Genomic DNA, 19,967 nt, shown 5'->3' on the forward strand with positions numbered 1-19,967 from the left:
ACTGCCTTTGCTAATTCTCACGAGCAATCACTCTTGGTAAGTTTTACTGTATTTCAGAATGGGGGTAAAACTTTAGTGGCTATGCCTCTTGCAACACAAAAGGTGCTTAACCCTTTCTTTTTTTAGCAGGCAGATGTGATCATGGAGGCATCCTGTTAAAATCCTTTTATAATCTAAATTCCCCAGTATCTATAAGTGAGAAAAATTATGCATTATCTCCTTCATGGAGTTCTGTCCAATCCTATATTTATTCTTGTAAGCACACTCACATGCTCACTCTCTACTTACCCTGACAGGATTTGCCAGCCTGGCAGTGTGTCATGTGGTTGAGGACATTCTTCATGGTACGGCAATGAGGAAGGTTGCATTGTCGCACCTCACCATTTGCTTGTTCCCGCCGCTGACACTTGTGAGCATGTAAGAGGAGAACGAGCTGCTGTTGAATGAGTTTGCGTTTTTCTGGGTCTGCTGTAGGTGCACCTGACCCCATTCCCTGGGGAGCAGCTGGCACCATCCCAGCTTGCTGAACTTGAGGAGCCTGCTGCTGGCCCTTGAGGGAAGTGATGAAGACAAACACAAATTAAAATCAAGTCCCTTTTTAAAAATGGTCAATTCTCTGATTAGCTAGATTAATACAAAATCACATCTGCTAAAACAGATCATGAATACAATTTTGCGTTGAGAACTACACCTTGCACCTACCTTTAACCATCAACTACCAGAATTAAATATTTAACAACACTGTGGCAAGCTGGTATTGAAACTTTTTGCTAACAGTACGTTCAGCCACTTTCCTCCTCCCTCATCCCCCCTTTCCTTTTCTTCTACCTTCTCTATATGAAGAGATGAAGGCCACTTCAATTCACACACACATTTTCAGATTGACTTGTGAGGCCACACTATTTAAAGGTCTCATTAAATATGACTAGATCTAAACATCATTTTTAAAACATCAGAAAGATGTGGGTGCACCTGTTTAAATGCACGATAAAGCTAATGGAGAGAACTCCTGTAGCACTTGTACAATTATTTAAAGAGGTACTAACAAAAAAGTCCTCCACCTTTGAAAGTAACAGAGTCGAACTGGAGAGGAGATGGCTGGGAAGTTGCCTGGTCACAAAGATTTCATGCAGGCATACAGAACACAAAGCTTTTATCTGTTCTCTACCGGAGATGCCACACAACTTCCAGGTAATGCACAGTATAATTAGCCTAGATTATGTTGTTCCATTTAGTATTTCCTTCAAATGACCTGTGATGAGTTCTTTGTGGGGCTCGGGGCTGTTCTTTGTGCCTTTTCAATGTGAAAATCTGAGGCTTCCGATGGACTGTCCACTTCTAATTTGATGTAATCTCTGACGAGGACTGAAGATTCTGGGATCTTCTGAGATTCACTATCTGTCTGACCTTGTCCCCATGCTTTCTTTAGTTGCTCTGAATAGCTTTACCAACATCCTCCTTCCGCAAAAGGAGGAGAGTGAGGTTAAGGGCACCATTAAGTCTTAATGCTCACATGCTGACATTTACTGGCTTGTTTGTAACCTTTCCGTTTTAAACAGGAGAATTGGGAAGGTGGTGTTTGTTTGGTTCTAGGTGCACCTGGATGCATAAGTCATCTTAAGCAGGTCTGAGTCTGAACTGAAGCTTTCTGAAGATGAGGTCGTTCATGACACTGACTAGCACAACTTCTTCATGATTTGACATTTGGGTTACCTGGCTATAGTGGTCATGCTGGACCTTTCCAAGGATTCTGTGAGTACAAGAGGTTGCTTCAGAAACACTGTCTACAATGGTGCGTATGGAACTATTCTCTGGATGTATAAGTAAAGGACTGGAATTACTTTGTGATGAACAACCATTCTTCAGAATAGCCTGAAATGCAGTGTTCAGGACTTTATCCTATTTCATCCATACTCAACATATACATAAGGCTTCTTACTGAGAAAACCTCTAAAAATGAGGTAGAGTATCATGAGTATGCCAGACAATCACAAGTATTTTGACTCTTGGATCCTGTTTGATCAATATCTGCTTTGGAGATGTGCTTGGTCAATACTGATGTCCAAAGCCATTAATGCTATCTCCTCCTCAGCCTCTGAAGACTGAAAGTTTTAACTAGATAATGGTAGTCAGTACAAGGATATCCTCTTTGGTGCCTCCCGTTCTCCTCCCCATCTTCTGAGGGGATATGTTAAATAGAATGATGCTAGAACTCTAGCATAAGATTGGACATTCTTTCCAGGGAAAATTATCAGATATAGTACAAAAAAGTGTTTTTCCACTAAATTTGTACCAGCCACACTGACTTATCCTGTAACAACTTTTGCAACCTCAATGTATTTCCAAGTCAAAAAGTTTAACGACTATAATTTTCTCCTAGTAGGACTTTTAGCAGGGCTCTTCACTTACAGAATGCAGCAATACTGTTGCTTAAGGAATAAGACCAGCCTGCCTGTTAGTGACAAACTGATTAAGATAGTCCTGTTGGTTTTTAGAGTTCCGAAAGACTGTAGGACCTCATATTATTTCTGTTACTATAGTTCCAGGCAGCCCTAATCATGGACCAGGACACCATAAGGACCCTTTTCTTGTTGCTAATTTTGACAGGTAATCAATCATCACACTTTTGTTGTTGTGGTACACTACTCAGGGATGGCCAACCTTTGGCTCCAGAGCCACATGCAGCTCTTCAAAAGTTAATATGCGGCTCCTTGTATAGGCACTGGCTCCAGGGCTGGAGCTACAGAAGCCAACTTTCCAATGTGCCAGGGGGTGTTCACTGCTCAACCCCTGGCTCTGCCACAGGCCCTACCCCCAGTCCACCCCTTCTGCCCCCCACCCCGAGCCCGTAGTGCCCTTACTCTCTCTCCCCCCACCCCGCCACCTGCCTGCCACAAACAGCTGACTGGGAGGCGCAGGGAGGGAGCGGGAAGGTGCTGATCAAAGGAGATGCAAGTGGGTGGGAGGCGCTGGGAGTGGGGTGGGGGAGCTAATGTGGGGCTGCTGACGTATTACTGTGGCTCTTTGGCAATGTAAACTGGAAAATTTTGGCTCCTTCTCAGACTCAGGTTGGCCACCCATCCATTATATCACTAAGACATCCACTCCATTCACCCTTCCCATTTTTCAAAAGAATCAGCAGACACTCCTTCCAGAACTTTTTTCAGTAATTTCAGTCCCTGTATAGGATTCTCCCTTTCCTGTTTTTTAAATGGCAATTTTTTTATTGCATTGGATTTAAATTGTTGTATAGCACCCCTGGGGCCTCTGCATGAGCACTGTATAAATAAGATCAGCGAAAACTGAATTCAGAGTGCTTTAATATCCCCAATTTAATTATAGACAGCTATTTGAAGTGGCTTTTGGATTACAAACATCTGCTAAAATGAAAGCCTGGCTTCTGATGCTTAAGAGGAAGGAGAAATCTCTTTTCTTTTTAAGGATGAACCTATTAGAAACAAGTAATGTTCATAATAGTAAGAAAAAGGTGTTTATTAGTGCTGTCAATTAATTGCAGTTAACCCCTGCGATTAACTCAGAAAATTAATTGTGATTAATCACACTGAAACAATAGAATACCAATTGAAATGTATGAAATATTTTGGATTTTTTCTAAATTTTCAAATATTGATTTCAGTTACACCACAGAATACAAAGTGTACAGTGCTCACTTTATATTTTTGATTAAATATTTGCACTGTAAAAAACAAGAAATAGTATTTTTCAATTCACCTCACATAAGTACTGTACCGCAATCTCTTTATTGTGAAAGCATAACTTAAATAAATAAATAAATAAAAAATCTACATTTGTAACATAACTACGGTCAAAAACAAAACAATGTAAAACTTTGGAGCCTACAAGTCCACTTAGTCCTACTTCTTATTCAGCCAATCACTAAGACAAACAAGTTTGCTTACATTTGTGAGATACTGCTGCCTGCTTCTTATTTACAATGTAACCTGAAAGTGAGAACAGGTGTTCGCATCGCACTTGTGTAGCCCGTGCTGCAAGGTATTTACGTGCCAGATACGCTAAACATTCATATGCCCCTTCATGCTTCAGCCACCATTCCAGATGACACGCTTCCATGTGGATGATGCTCATTAAAATACAATGCATTAATTAAATTTGTGACTGAACTCCTTGGGGGATAGAACTGTATGTCTGTTTTATCATTCTGCCATATATTTCATGTTATATCAGGCCTGGATGATGACCTAGCACGCGTTCGTTTTAAGAATACTTCGCGTTTTTGTCAAATCTGCTGTCAAAGAAGGTACCAACGTGAGATTTCTAAAAATAGCTACAGCGCTCGATCCAAGGTTTAAGAATCTGAAGTGCTGTCTAAAATCTGAGGGGGACAAGGTGTGGAGCATGATTTTCAGATGTCTTAGAAGAACAACACTCTGATGGGGAAACTACAGAACTACAGAACCTGAACCACCAAAACAGAAAATCAACCTTCTGCTCATGGCGTCTGACTCAGATGACAAAAATGAACATGTGTCGGTCCACTGTGCTTTGAATTGCTATTGAGCAGAACCCATCATCAACATGGATGCACATCCGCTGTAATGCTGGTTGAAACATGAAGGGATATATGAATCTTTAGCACATCTGGCACGTAAATATCTTGCGACACCAGCTACAACAGTGCCATACCAATGTCTGTATTTACTTTCAGGTGACATTATAAACAAGAAGCTCACAGCATTACCTCCTGCAAATTGTAACCAAATTGTTTGTCTGTGAGATTGGTTGAAGTAGGAATGAGTGGACTTGTAGGGGTTAAGTTTTATATTGTTTTATTTTTGAATGCAGGTTTTTTTGTACACAGTTCTACATTTGTAAGTTCAACTTTATCATTAAAGAGATTGCACTACGGTACCACTCTCTTCCTCCTTTCCCAGCTCTATCTTTCATAGTGAGAGCTAGACTCTCCTCCATGCATACCTATGACACAATGGGACAAAGAGAATGCACATGGTATTTGACAGCTGTAAAATCCAAGAGTACCACAAGCAGAATATTGCAAGAAGCCCATATTTGATCTGCTACCATTTGAAAGTTGAACCTATAATTCTACCTACCATGTTAGGCATTCCTGTCCCAGGAACTGGCTTCTTGTCCATTGGAAATTGGGGTAAGCTGTTTGGTAGCCCAGTCTTATTCTGCATCTGGGGACCAAGTCCACTGGCTCCAATCTGCTGCCCAGTGTTCTGGCTGTACGGTGAGCCATAAGGACTGGGATTGCTCATCATTCCCATCTAGGAATTAAGAAATTAAAAAAAAAAAGTTATACTAGGATTAGTTAGGAAGATGTGTTTCCATTTAATTTTACTTAGCTTACTATTTCATACAGCATACTACAAGAAGAAACTAGCTGGCACATACAGAGCCAGGAACCAAAAGTCGTCTACTACATGAGGCCCTAACACATGCTGCCTGTTCCTCCTCCAAACTACTGTATGTACCTTCATACCCTTATCATAGGAAGACTAAACACACTGATTATGCTGTCTTCTTTAAGAGTTCTACAAAACTAGTTGACACCTATGCTAGTCTGGTTAGAACTGTTTCAATATTTTCATTGTAAAGCATTTAGTCCAGCAAGTTTATCACTCAAGCTTATCTTTCCTTTAATTATTTTTTACTATGGTGCTCATCACTATATAGTAGTAGAGCACTTCACAAATGACTACTGTTATCCTTGCATCATCAGTGTGTGGTAAAAAAGCATCCTTATTTTACAGACGGAGAACTCAGGCATAATAGAGCTTAGAAGATTTGCATATGGTCATACAGGTAGACAGCAGGAGAGCCAGGAACAGACCCAGACACCTCAAGTTCCAGTACAGTGCTTTAACCACAACATCGTTCCCAGTTAGAAGTTAATCAAACACGGCCTCACTCCACTCTGACATAACTGAGCTAGTTCACAAGCATTTTTACAGAGTAGTTCATGTTCTATCACTGTTTTCCAGACCATATTCTTTCATAACATTGTTCTGGAGGTGAGGAAATACACACACACACAAGTCTATAGCAGGTTTGGCTAGCAGAGTTCTTGGAAAAGAAAACCTGTCCCGGAAACATTGTTTGAGTCTTGCTAGCAATAACCATGTTATATCCAGTTGTAGCTAGCACTGTTGTGAGCCCGGTGAAGAGAAAGACAAAAAAGTTTAAACTTACTAAGGTCTCGTCTATAGTGAAGGGTTGTCTACACAGACTTAGTGAGTGGCAACATAGGTGCCCACAGTAGCCTCCTATGTGAACCCTGCTACCACACACTGGAAGCTCTAGAATGCACTTTAACATACTGCTATCAGTATATCAAAGTACACTAAGGAACTTTTAGTGAATGGCAGCAGGGTCCATAACGCCAGCCAGTGCATGGCTGGCTAGTATGCTGTAGATTTACACCCTAGCTTGCTATGCACCGAGTCTCCTTGTAGACCAGCCCTTTATTTGCTCTAATTACAGCAATCAATGGTCAACCACCTGCATGGCTGCACCAGTACAAGCGATACCACCACCATTTTCATCAACAGAGCTTAACCCAAATAACTTCCAGCCCCAGTTCCCTGCACACCAACCACCTTCTACAATACAATTGAATACTTTCAATACAAAACCAAGAGGCAGTATAAAATTTCATTAAATATCAAAGACACACAGGAAATGCCACACTGAATCAGACCTGTGATCCAGGTAGTCCAGTACCCTGTATGAAACTAGCCAGTCCCAGATGTTTGAGAGGAAGGTGTAGCATGCTACCCTGCAGGCAGTATGAAGTTATGAAATCTGCCCATAGGACGTTTCCTCTTACCCCGCATGAAAATTTATATCCTTTTCAAAGCAATTTTTCTAGGTTTTAAAGTCCTTAACTCTACCATCACCATGGACATTCTTGTTAGATATCTATCACTGTAGCAGATGCATTACTCATGTATATATTTAATTCAATAAAATTCTGTTTTTAGCACATCAGAAAGATGCCAGAGAATTTCCGATCTGCTGCACTGGGTGTGCCTCAGTATCCAGGACACCTGCCTCAGAATTTAGGTCAATAGTCCCATGAAGTATAGAGGACACTGTGTCCACCAACCCCTTCCCTTCCTTCACCCCCTCCAATTTCTATCCCTATACTGTGTCCTTTCCCTACATTCCATTCCTCCTCTGGTTTCCTCCTATCCCCACAGATGTCTTATACTTCTCCTTTCTTCTAGCCTTAGTCCCATCTATATGGGTTCAGCTCTTGGAGACCTCCATTCCAGTCTGTTCCTCAAACCCGTGCAGTTAATCAAATCTTTTGTAGAACATTCATCTAGCTCCAGTTTTAAGTTTAACACATTGTTTCCTATATATCTGATTTTTTGCATGAACAAACAATTCAAGCCTGAATTTCCTCAGCTTTTCTATAACTGGTACTGCCTTCACACCTCCTCTAACCTTGGTTCATTCTAGCAAAGTTCATCCTTGTAACTCCAAGTATCCATTTACCATTTTCATTTTTTTAAATCTTTTTTTCTCAGACAATTTGGAAATGTTTTCCAGGAATGTAACAGCAGGAAGACTAAAAATACAATAAAGGTCAGCATAAAAAGTTTTCACCATTATCCAGGTGAGATGTTAACATCCTTCCATCCCACAGCACTTGGGAAAGAGGATGCCGAAATATGTATCAGAATACTATTATTCTGGACACACACTATTTGGAAACTCCATTATATATACTGGCCTCTGATTAGCAGGTATTTAGTCAATTTAAAGCCACTCAATCTCCTTTGGCTGTTTTGTTTCCCCACTCAATAAAAGCTTATTGGCAGCTGTGACAGGTTTGTGTCTCCTCCATTACCATTCTCCTAGGCTGTTCTTGGGTCCTCTTCCTAGAATGAAGAACTGCAGCGGCTGCTTCTACTGTTCAGAGCTTTCTCGAGCTGCAGAGTGAAAGCAACCTGCTTCTCAACTTAATTACTGCCCTGAGATTACCTGTGCTTATCTAAAGGCTTCTTTTCTTCAAGTAATAGCTTTTAGTGATTCATTACAGTGGTTCTTCAGCCAGCATGCAATCTCTAGGTCAGAACCAGACTTGTCCACTACTGGCAGAAGGGGAATGGCTCTCTTACTGAAAAACCTGCCACTTGAGACAAACTTGTACCAGGCAATATAAGCTCACCAAACTCTTAGAAAAGTCAACCTTTTAATACAAAAACCTCACACTAGTTAATAGTTTCACCTACTGCCATGCATGGGATGGATCTTTAAAAATAATGGAATAAAAACTGGTATTCATTTTAAGCAGGAATGATCCTCTGTCTAGATACAGTGATATTACCTGAAGGACATTTCTAGATAAGCAGATAAAATTTTCCTATTCACTCAATTAACACCTAAAGATCCCAATAGCTGAGGAATAGATGTTTACTTTGTAGAATTTGGTGAAATATGAATAAATGCGGCTATAATGCACTTGATCATAAGCATCTGACTTCTACCCATGACATCACAACAGTATTAAAGAAACAGATTGTAAGGTTTAACGTATTAGTAAAAACCTTTAAGTCTCTGAAGTTCTCAGTCTCAATTTTAATAGATGATTTAGAGGCTCTAGTTTAGTTCAATGTAGACTCTGGTAGCCCCATATGTCCAGAATATACCAAAAATTTTCCTCAGTGTGAAGGTTTGAGACAAGGATATGTTTTTTGATATTCTGGTGGATAAATAGTGGTTCAGTCAGAAACATCTTCTGTTTCATATATACCCAATACCAAGACTAAGTGGGCTCCTGACTGACACCTATCTGGCAGTTGTACAAGACATCTCTCTCCAGCTTTCAGTCAAGTGTACCATAAATGCAATAGGTAGGAGGTACGTAAGATTTCAGGGTTATGTCATGGACTTTTGCAGAGGATGCATCATAGAGCCCAGATGCAAAGACATTCTTCTTGCCAGATGCATAGAGAATACTTAAAGCGAAGATGTGGTCTCAAACATAGCAGCCTTCATACACCCAAGTTAGACCTCTCCAAATGAATTCTAGGACATAATTCACTTTTGACAGCAATAATTAATGGTCTTTTCACCAGTATCTAAACTTCACCCAAATCTTAGAACAGATTTGACAACTTTTTAACTGACGTTAGTGTGATATCATCCAAGCAGCTCTCTTTAGATACTTGCCAAATACTTGGAAGCTAGCTAACCTTTGTCTGGTTTGGGGTGCAAACTGATCCCTGTGATAAAATAAACTATGTGGTAGGAATACAGGAGACTAGGGTGGGGGAGGGGGGAGTCACATTAGAAAGAGTCTCCATCTTGGCCCCTAGGTCTCACAAAGTAGCAGAGAATCTTCGTTTTAAAGGCAAATAGGTCCATTTCTGTCTGTCTTTCTAAGAATATCTAATTGGAGGCTCCACTCTGATGATCTTTTGAGGCAGTCTGATTCTCGTACGAAGAGCATATATCCCCCTTGAAACAAAGAACATATCAATAAGTGGTTCCTCTCCAGTCAGAAGAGCAGAGAGATACAGAGTGATCCTGTTTTGGTTTTTTTTTTCTCCTTAAATATAGCTAATGATATGTATGTTGGCAATTAATTTAGTGCTTTGAGACAATTACAGGCCTACCTTGGGATCTGGACAGTTGCTACTACCTTCTTTGGACCCTGTTCCGTGTTATTACATTCATTCAGGAGTAGGTTCCCATACTGCAAGGATGTACTGTGGGAGTGAGGAGAAAACTAACCTGTCTGGCTATTTAAATATTCCCTTCTAAATATTCTCTTTCTTCCATCATTTTAGATAACTATGTAAAGTCGTGCAGTCTAACACATGATGTAATGTAGAGGAGAAACCTTTGGATCACTCATCCTGAGCCAGAGTCCCATATGAGCCAATCACAACAGGCTTGCAGTGACAGTCATATGAACCACTCCCAGAATTGTCATAGGTTTGCCCTGGAAGAGATGACATGACCACCACCAATGAAGGACCCATCAAACATCTGAAGAGATTGTCAAGTGGTGGTAGATATTCTTATGTAGCAGAGACCCAGTGTTCAGAAGTTCTGAAGAAGTGAAGATGAAGTACTGTCCATGGAACAGTTTACATAAAAAACACCCCCATGTTGACCAGCTGAAGACATCGGTCTGTTGATGCCTGGACAGTGCTTGAGGAACAACCTCAGGAGGACTTGATTTTTATAAAAACTTTTCCTTGGGAAATATTGAGAGGCTCAGAGTGGTTATGCAGAGAGCTCACAGGTTTAGAGTTACTGAGATATGGCAGCTTTGATGGTTCATTGCGAATCCCACGTTTTAAAAACAAAACAATGAGCAGCTTGGCAAGTGTGACCGTGTATGACTGCACCTTCATCAAATTGTCCAGACAGTGGTAGATCTGAATCCTCTCTTGTCCATGGCTGTCTACCAGAAATAAACTGTCTGAACACGAAATGAGAGGATTCCAATTCAAAGGTCATTACCTCAAACTTATGGTTGTTCCAGAATGCAAAACATAAGTTGTTAGTTGCAACACACTGAAAATATAAAGCTCCCTGATATCATGGAACATAAATCTCAGAGCTAATTTTTGATTTAGAAGAAGAGCTGGTCTCTATCCTGGAATCTGTTTTGCACATGGAGAGGTTACAGATGGACCAGTCCAGAATCTGCCATCCCAAGGAAAAAGGAGTTGAAATCTATTAGAAGTGATACTGGACCAGACTGAAAAGAAATTCTTAATCCTTCCTCCCAGGTGAAGATAGGCCCCATGCCAGAAGACCTTCACTGTCTTGCAGAGAATCCTTTCCGGACAACTTCTCTGGCTAGTATTGGAAAAGAGGAAGTTACTCACCTTGTGCAGTAACAATAGTCCTCCGAGATGTCCTTCTCTCTATGGATGCTCAACTGTAGATGTATCTGTGCCCCTATGCCTCTGACAGGAGGTTTTAGGTAGCAGCGTCCGTTCGACCCACACGTGATCTCCCTCCTTCGTGCTCTGCCTAGAGGCTAATTTAGCCCTGTGTAGGCAAACCACCCTCAGTTCCTTCTCTACCACAGAGCCCCTTGTCGAGAACTCTGAAGTAGATGGGAGGAGGGTGAGTCATGAAGCACCCATAGGGGGACATCTCAAGGAACCAGTTACTGCACAAGGTAAGTAACTTCCTCTTCTTTCCATAGTGTCCCTACGGGTGCCACACAGTAGGTGACTTCACAGCATTCCCGTTCCCCTCCTCCCACCAATGGAGGGCTGGGGCTTCAGAGTGGAATCTATTACTGATAATACTGTGCAGCTGAAGATGGCATCAGAAGCTGAGTCTTGAGTAATTGCATAGTGTTCCGGAAAAGTATGAGCAGAAGCCCAAGTTTCTACCCTGCAGATTTCTGAGATGGGAACATCTTTAATAAATGCAGCCGAGGTGGAAAGTGATATCATGGAGTATGCACTAATTTCTGATTGAGGTAGCAGGTTATGAGCATGACAATAGTTAATGCAGTTCAAAACTGCATTTGGACAGCCTTTGAGCTGATTGTGGAGCCCTTGGATCTGTCCACATTTGAGAAGAAGAATTTAGAAGATTCCCTAAAGCCCTCTTGACTTGTCCAAATAAAAGGTTAGGGCTCTCCTAACATCAAGTACATGTAGTATTGCCTCCCTGTTGTCACTATGCGACTCTGAAAAAGTTGGGGAGATGAATGAGCTAGCTCATGTGGAAGGACCAGGCCACCCTGGGAAGAAACTTTGGATGAGGCCTTAAAGCGATTTTGTCTTTAAAGAAAGAACCACGAAGAGTGGGTGCACCATCAACACTTATTTCCCCTATTCGTTATGCTGAGGTGATGACCACAAGAAATGTTGTCTTTATTGGCATGTGCAGAAGAGAACAAGGTTCAAAGGGTGGTCTAGTTAGGGACCCATGTTGGAACTGGGCTTCTGGTGTGAGGAGGTGGTTTCCCATGCCCTTGAGGAAATCTTTGTGTTGCTGGATGGGCAAATATTGAATAGCCATCCATCCTCTGGTGGAAGGCTGTCATGGCCATGAGATGTACTTTGAGTGAGAGACCAGCCCTTTCTGAGAACTAGTATATAGTCTAGGATCAAACGGAGGGAGGAAGCTGTCTGAGCAACTTGTTTGGAATTGCACCACATTTGGAGCAATTTCCACATTTGCAGGTAAGTGCAACAAGTCATTAATCTCCTACTGAGTAGTAACACTTCTTTCAGGTCCTCAGAGCAGCAGCTCTTTGTGTTGGAACAATGAAGCAGCCACGCCTGGAGCCAAAGGATCTGTAAATTGGGGTGATGGATGTGTCAGTCATTTTGGGAGTATAGGTGAGGAATGGGTTGAAGAGGAATTGGAGGACACATTGTTAGCTGTGTCAGGTATGGGTAACACCCTTGTCTTGGTCAGTTGGGGGCAAGCAGTATAACGCTTGCTTTTTCCCACCTTAATTTTAATAGGACATTCGATATCAGAGGGAATGAAGAAAAGGCGTATAGCAGTTCTCTGACCCACTGAAGAGAGCATCACCTAGGGACTATTTCCCAAATCTGGCTCTGGAGCAGTAGTGGAGACATTTCTTGTTCTGGTAAGTAGCAAATAGTTGTATTGTTGGGGTTCTCCATGATCAAATACATTGTGGAGCACTGTTTGGGTTCATTTCCCATTCATGGTTGTGAGAAAAGTTACCGCTGAGACTGACTATGGTTATATTTTGTACCCCTAGCAGGCAAGCGACTGATAGAAATACACTGTAGTGGATGCATCAGTTCCAGAGTTTTAGTTCTTCTGTGCAAAGGGAGGGTGATCCGACATCCACCTGGCAATTTAGATAAATCATGCACACTATCTTGTCTGTTATATTTGTCAAGGTTTCTTCCCCCCTCTGGACTTTAGAATACAGATATGAGGACCTGCATGTGAACTCCTAAACTGAATTACCAGCTTAGATCTGGTTTTGCTGCCACCACTCCCAAATACTAGCTCCCTTCCCTGCATAGTCTTGAGAGACTTCTTCACCAAGTTTCTGGTGAACACCGATCCAACCCCTTGGATCTTAACACAAGGAGAATTTAACCATCCCCCCTCCTTTCCCCCACCAATTCCTGGTGAGTCCAGATCCAATCCCCTTGGATCTTACAACAAGGAAAAAAAAAATCAATCAGGCTCTTAAAAAGAAGGCTTTTAATTAAAGAAAAAACAGGTAAAAATCATCTCTGTAAAATTAGGATGGAAAATAACTCTACAGGGTAATCAGATTCATAGAGCCCAGAGGAACCCCCTCCATTCTTAAGGTCAAAGTTACAGCAAACAGAGGTAAATCATCTTAGCAAAAAGGAACATTTACAAGTTGAGAAAACAGAGAAAACTAACACGCCTTGCCTGGCTGTTACTTACAAGTTTGAAATATGAGAGACTGGTTCAGAAAGGTTTGGAGAGCATGGATTGATGTCTGGTCCCTCTTAGTTCCAAGAGTGAACAACCCCAAAACAAAGCGCACACAAACAAAAACCTTCCCCCCCACCAAAATTTGAAAGTATCTTGTTCCCTTATTGGTCCTTTGGGTCAGGTGTCAGCCAGGTTACCTGAGCTTCTTAACCCTTTACAGGTAAAAAGATTTTGGTGTCTCTGGCCAGGAGGTATTTTATATTATTGTACACATGAGGGCTGTTCCCTTCCCTTTATAGTTATGACAATATTCGAATGAGTATCCCTGATGAATAGGAGAAGGTGTGCACAAGCCTACGGTTGATAGAGTACAGCTTCCATGGGGACCATTTGCCCTGAACTCTGTGATTGTTTAGGTGGACTCCCCAGCCTATCAGAGAGGTATCTGCTGTTAGAATCAGTGCTGCTGGTGGCTGTGATCCTTGCACATACATTGGATAGATCTTTCTACCATTCCAGGGAGTGTTTCACCCTGGAGGGTATTGACAGCAGCTTGTTGAGCCTGTCCTTGTTTGGATTCTAAACATATCTGTGCCATGTCTGTAGATACCTCATATGTAATTGGGCATGAGATGTCAAAAATATGCATGACACCATGTGCCTGAGAAAATGAAGGCAATTTCTGGCTGCCATTTGTGGGCTGGCCTGAACTGTCTCTAGGAGACTTGTCAGACTGTTGAATCTGTGCAGCAGGAGGAATGCTCTTCCTTAAACTGCATTGAGTTCAACCCCTGTAAACTCCAAACGCTTTACTGGCGTCAAGGCCAATTTCTGGGTATTGAGTTGTAGACCGAGTTGCACAAAAATATCCTTTGGGTGACTCGTAGGGCATCTTTGAAGGAATGAGAAGGCAGTCATTCAGATATGGGTAGATTACAATATCCAGTGTTCATAGATGTGCTGCTACGACAGAGAGGACCTTGGAGAATATTTTGGGAGCCAGTGAGAGACTGAATGGAAGTGATCTGTACTGGTAGTGGTCCAGCCGATAGGTAAATCGAAGGAATCTTCTGTGGGACAGTAGGACTGAGATGTAGAAATAGGCATACTGTACATCAAGAGCAAAGAACCAATCTCCCTGCTCTAGAAATGGAATAAGTGCTGCTAGTGTGATCATCTTGAATCTTTGTGCCTTCACATATCTGTTTAGTGCTCTTTGATCTAATTAATATGGGTCTCCAACCTCCTTTTCTCTTGGGGATCAGAAAATATTTGGAATAAAAGCCTTTGCCTTGGAGGTGAACAGGGACAGGTTTTACGACCCCGAGGTACACATCACCTGCTATTTCCTGACATGAGTCTCGTGAGAAAGATCCCTGAAGAGGGATGGGGAGAGAAGGTAGGTAAAAGGAAGGGAGGTAGAAGTGGATTAAGTAATCCTTGGAAATGATCTCCAAGACCCATTTGTCAGAAGCAGTGTTTTCCCAGTTCTGGAGGAAAAAAGCTAGGCAATATCCAAAGGGATGTGGAAGGGTCTGTGTGTTGCAGCTATTATAAGGAGTGGTTGCTCAGGGTCTTGACCAAGGCTTCAAAATTGGTGCTTTGAGGTTGAAGGCTGAGATGTTGAAGATTGGGCGGTTAACTATTTCCGCTTCTGCATCCTAGGTCTTTTGTTGTGGTTTGTTGTATCACTGTGGTGGGCGCGGGGGAGACTCTGCAAGGTGGTTGCAAACTAATGAGTACATTCCTAGAGAGTGCAGAGTGGCTTTGGAATCCTTTAAAAGGGTGAAGCAATGTGTCAGTCTCGTCAGTGAAGAGTCTAGAGTCCTCAAAAGGGAAGTACTCAATCGTCGTCAGTACTTCCTTAGGCAGCCCTGAGAGGTGTAAACCATGAAACTCACCTCATTACCACTGCCGCTGAAACTGAGCGAGCTCCTGTAGGCAGTGTCCAGTGTGGTCTGTAGCTCTGTTCTCACTACCAGTTGGCCCTCATGGATGACTGCTTGAAACTGTTCTCATTGTGCTTCTGGCAAGTAGTCAATAAAGTGAGTTTTCCATAATTCATGTGTTCGTACTTCACCATTAAGACTTGATAGGTTGAAATCCTGAATCGCAGAGTTGCTGAGGAGTATGCCTTCCTCCCAAATAGGTCCAGCCTTTTCCACTCTATCATAAGGGTTTGATTTAACATAGTGGTGCTTTCCTTGCAAATTAACAGCATCCATGACAAAAAAGAGTTAGACTGAGGATGCATAAAAAGGAGTGTGCCTCTTTGGGGGACACGTAGTACTTCTTGGCTGGTTTACTTGGTGCAATGGAGGCTCTTCTCTGCCAGATGATCTTGACAGAGTCTAAAAGCTACTCATTGACTGGGAGGACAATTCTTGAAGAGGAGGTGGTGTGTAGTATGTCCGGCAATTTGTGGTTGGTATCTTTCACTTCAAGGGAAATTTTCAGCGTGTCACCAACCCTCTTAGTGAGATCCTGAAAAAGCTTAAAATCATTGGCCTGTGATGGTGGAGGGGACATCACCGACTCATCCAGTGAGAGGAGGAGGAGATATTTGCTGGAGGTATAGTCTTCGTTCCTAGTTTGGCCTCTTGCTCCTTAAAAAAGTTTCCTCCTGACATTCTGGGGCTCTGGATACAGAGATTGTAGGAGATCTCCTAGTTGAGTTTCTGTAGGAGACACTGGATGCCCAAGTAGTATGGTGCCTGTAGGCTGCCCACGGATCTCAGTACGGCCCACTGGGGACGAGGAAAGGACATGAGAGGCAGCACTCACAGGTGGCCATATCAAGAGGGTTGGGGACTGGAGTCTAGGTGTAGTTGGGAAGATACCAACTGTTGTAATTATGAGGCATGGTGAGAAGCCAGAGAGAAGTTGTCGTCTTGGTCACTCCTGCTGGAATAGGGTGGGGCTGATAGGGAAACTGGGGGTGAATGCACCAGTACCTTTGGTGATTTTGGGTACCAGGACATGCTTGATACCAGTACCAAGTAGCAGGAACTCTGGCATCTCTATGATCATAAGGGTATGTTGCGATCAGTATCAGAGGTTACTGGTGCTGATTCATCAGTACTGATGATCTTTTATGGGAGTCGCAGTCCAAACAAAAGGTTGCTCTGAGGCAGTTGGTGCCTGAGGATTTCTTTTGCGGTACCAGTTTTGCAAAGACTATGCCCTTCACATCCTTAGGCATTACAGCGGAGCTTGTACCAGAAGGTCCCTGTGCCTTCTGGGTACCATATTTCAAAGTCACCACTGCCAAAGTGACCAATTGTGCCAGGATCTTCTCTGGCTGGTCAGAAGATTAGTTTGAGGGCTTGCAGCCCTCTTTTTATTTGGAAGCTTTGCAAGGGGAATCAGAAGATTTTCTCATTGGCTCTCCCTTCCTAGAAGTTGAAGGCTCTAGGGATGATCTTCGCTATGGAAGGGATTCAGGACCGGGGTCGGATGCTAGTTTAAGAACACCCTCCATAAGGAGGAATTTCAACTTTAACTCAATTTTTTCAGGATCTAGCCTTCAACTGCTGACAGAACAGGCAATTTTGCAGGATAGGAGGCAGCAGAAGTGTCCGTCTGTAACAGGAGAGGCACCATTTACAGCTGTGGTAGCGAAGCATGCCCCTTCCATAGGGCGATCCCCAAAGGGGAGGGGGGGAGGAGAAAATAGAAAGAAAAAATTTAAAATGGAAGCTCAGCAAGCTACAAAAGTAAAAAACTCTATAAGACTGAAAACACTGTCAACTATAATGAAACATGAGATGAGAAAACCGGACTGCTACTCGCTCTGTCTCAGGCCAAGGGCAGGTGATAAGGAAATATGGGAGGTTCACCCACACAACACTAGAAAGCCTCCCTCTCTTCTGCTCCGAGGCAGAGCAGAAGGGAGGGAGAGCACATGTGCAAGCCAAATCGACACACTACCTAAAATCTCTGATCAAAGGCACAGGGGCACAGATGTACCTACAGTGGAGTACCCATAGGAACACTACTCAAAGATGAAGAATCTCTTGGTCCCGATCAATTGAAAGACAAGAGTTTGACAATTCTTGTATAGCTGACAGCTGCAGGGAAAAAAATCAGAAGTTTCCCAAGTATCTGTCAAAAAAGGATGACTGGGAACAATTTAATTCATACCTGAGGAATTTTTAACAGCTTTCAGAAGAAGCTTGCTTAAGAGTTTCATTCCATCAAAGTGTACCTAAACACGTTTGCCTTTGTAAGGGTAAGCTTGAAAAGGGTAAAGACTGAAAAACTGAGGAAGAAAACCCACAGAGAAAACTCTGCCTCGGAGCACAAAGACAAAATTTTGCAGGAATACCACCACCGCTACAGTTCACTAAGCATGCTTCTAGAAGGTGTGCACAGGCAAGCTGCACTGGAAAGAGAGGAACCACTTACCTCTCTTTGAGAAAGAGTGGGAAAAAAGACTCCAGTTTCAAGATCGATGGAGCAGATCCCAATTGTAGGAGGGAATTCAACATTTCCATCTATTGGTGAATGGAAGAGAAACTGAAAATACCCTTGCCTACTTGACCTGGACTTTGTTCTCTGAGAAGCAAGAGTGTGAATCATCTCATACAAAGAATATTTGTGTTGCACATTGCAAGGAAGACAAGTCCTAGGACAGTCAAAAAGTTGTTAATATTCTCCCAAACAGTATCTAGTTTATCCCTAATCAACCAAGAAACCTGGAATAGGATGACCATGAGCTTGAATTTGTTTGTTGAAGAATTCCTCAGATCAAGTTCACAGAAAAAGGACTCTTCCAAACAGTATTCATATTGCTTAGATAATTGCATTACAGTGCTTTAATGGCAAAACAAAAGCTTTTAACCAAAGCTTAAGATTCCCTCAGATCTAAGACTGGATCACATCAGTCTATGATTGTGTAAGCCAGTCTAGACAAGCCCTAGAAACACAGGACACGTATACTCTGACACCCAGGACAATCATGAAGAATTATAATCCTTGCATAAAGCCCCCATGCAATCTTTCAATCCAGAACATCTCTAGTATATTACGTATAAATTCGAATAGTGGATTTGATACAGGAAACACAAAAAGATTGATCATGGGAGCCAACAGCTTCCTGTATATAGATACTCAGCACGTGCTGTCTTAATCAAAGCAGTTTTGGAGTGATCTAGCATTCATCCAGTACCTATAAAAAACATACCTAACCAGAATTAGACAATGTCCCCATCATTCCAGCCTTAAAAAAACCCCACAGGCTGGCATCTTCATCTTGAGAATGTCAGCTACATACCTCACCAAAAATATTCGTTTCTCCTGCATTACTGGACTGAAACTGGGGCTTTGTATTGGAGCTGTTTTTATCATGGTCCCCACTGCTTATTAATTTGAGAGGCAGAAGGAATTCTGCAAGATAGCTGCAGTCTTTTAGAGCAGCAGTTCTCTAGTAATTATGCACTGCAGTTGATAGTGATCTTTGGAGAGACTGTAGACAATATTTCCCCTAATTTTAATCTGTGTACATAACTAACAACTGTTTGAGAGCAAGTTTAAAAATCAGTGAATGCAGTTTTATATTCTCTCCCCCTCACTCAATTCTTCTCCCAGTTCCCACTAACCTCTTCATTCTCTCATTCCCACTTTTTCCATATTCATGCCATAGCCCTGTTAATATTTTCCTCTCCTTTCACTTTCCTCCCCCATTCTTCCATTTCATAAGAACAGCAATACGGAGTCAGACCAAAGGCCTATCTAGCCCAGTATCCTATCTTCCGACAGTGACCAATGCAGGTGCCCCAGAAGGAATGAACAAGTAATCATCAAGCGATTCATTCTCTGTCGCCCATTCCCAGATTCTGGCAAACAGAGGCTAGGGATATTGCCCTGCCCATCCTGACTAATAACCAGCAATGGATCTATCCTCCAAGAATTTATCTAGATCTTTTTTGAATCTTGCTATAGTCTTGCCTTTCACAACATCCTCTGGCAAGGAGTTCCACAGGTTGATTGTGCGTTTTGAGAAGGAATACTTGCTGTTTGTTTGTTTTAAACCTGCTGCCTATTAATTTCATTCCGTGATCCCTAGTTCGTGTGTTATGAGAAGACTAAATAACACTTGATCTCACACACCCTCTTCCTCATTTTCACTGTGTGAGAAAAGTTACATGTACAGGGAAACCAGAGGAGAGGGTGCATGTGATGAGAAGAATGAGACATAGGAAGAGTTAAAGTGAGAAGAGGAAGGGGAGAAGATATAATAAAAGTGGTTTATGGAATGAATGAGGAAAAAAGAAAAACATAAGTGAATTAAGTAGACTGAATGAGGGAAACTCATAGACTCGTAGGTCAGAAGGGACCAATATGATCATCTAGTCTGACCTCCTGCACAAAGCAGGCCACAGAACCCTACCCATCCACTTTTATAACAACCCCTAATCCATAACTGAGTTATTGAAGTCCTCAAAATTGTGGTTTGAAGACCTCAAGCTGCAGAGAATCCACCAGCAAGTGACCCATGCCCCACGCTGCAGAGGAAGGCGAAAAACCTCCAGGGCCCCTGCCAATCCGCCCTGGAGGAAAATTCCTTCCCG

The 19,967-nt window shown here is 42.3% G+C and overlaps 2 protein-coding genes across 5 annotated transcripts in view; one reads left to right on the forward strand and one right to left on the reverse strand.

Annotated features, from left to right (window-relative positions):
- CHADL (chondroadherin like) overlaps positions 1–14,943 on the forward strand; it is a 209,871-nt gene extending 194,928 nt beyond the window's left edge. The window contains exon 5 of the transcript XR_012656291.1: positions 14,928–14,943. The gene's annotated coding sequence lies outside the window, so the exon portion shown is untranslated. The remainder of the gene's footprint in view (positions 1–14,927) is intronic.
- Positions 1–19,967, reverse strand: part of EP300 (EP300 lysine acetyltransferase) — a 129,278-nt gene that overhangs the window by 73,347 nt on the left and 35,964 nt on the right. For all 4 annotated transcript variants that reach the window (XM_075067968.1, XM_075067960.1, XM_032787674.2 and 1 more), the window contains exons 3-4: positions 5,094–5,270; positions 289–550 (exon numbers count right to left, since the gene is read on the reverse strand). In XM_075067968.1, the coding sequence (XP_074924069.1) occupies positions 289–550; positions 5,094–5,270 (439 nt within the window). The remainder of the gene's footprint in view (positions 1–288; positions 551–5,093; positions 5,271–19,967) is intronic.

Source organism: Chelonoidis abingdonii, chromosome 1 (genome assembly GCF_003597395.2).
Source record: "Chelonoidis abingdonii isolate Lonesome George chromosome 1, CheloAbing_2.0, whole genome shotgun sequence".
NCBI classification, from domain to species: Eukaryota; Metazoa; Chordata; order Testudines; family Testudinidae; genus Chelonoidis; species Chelonoidis abingdonii.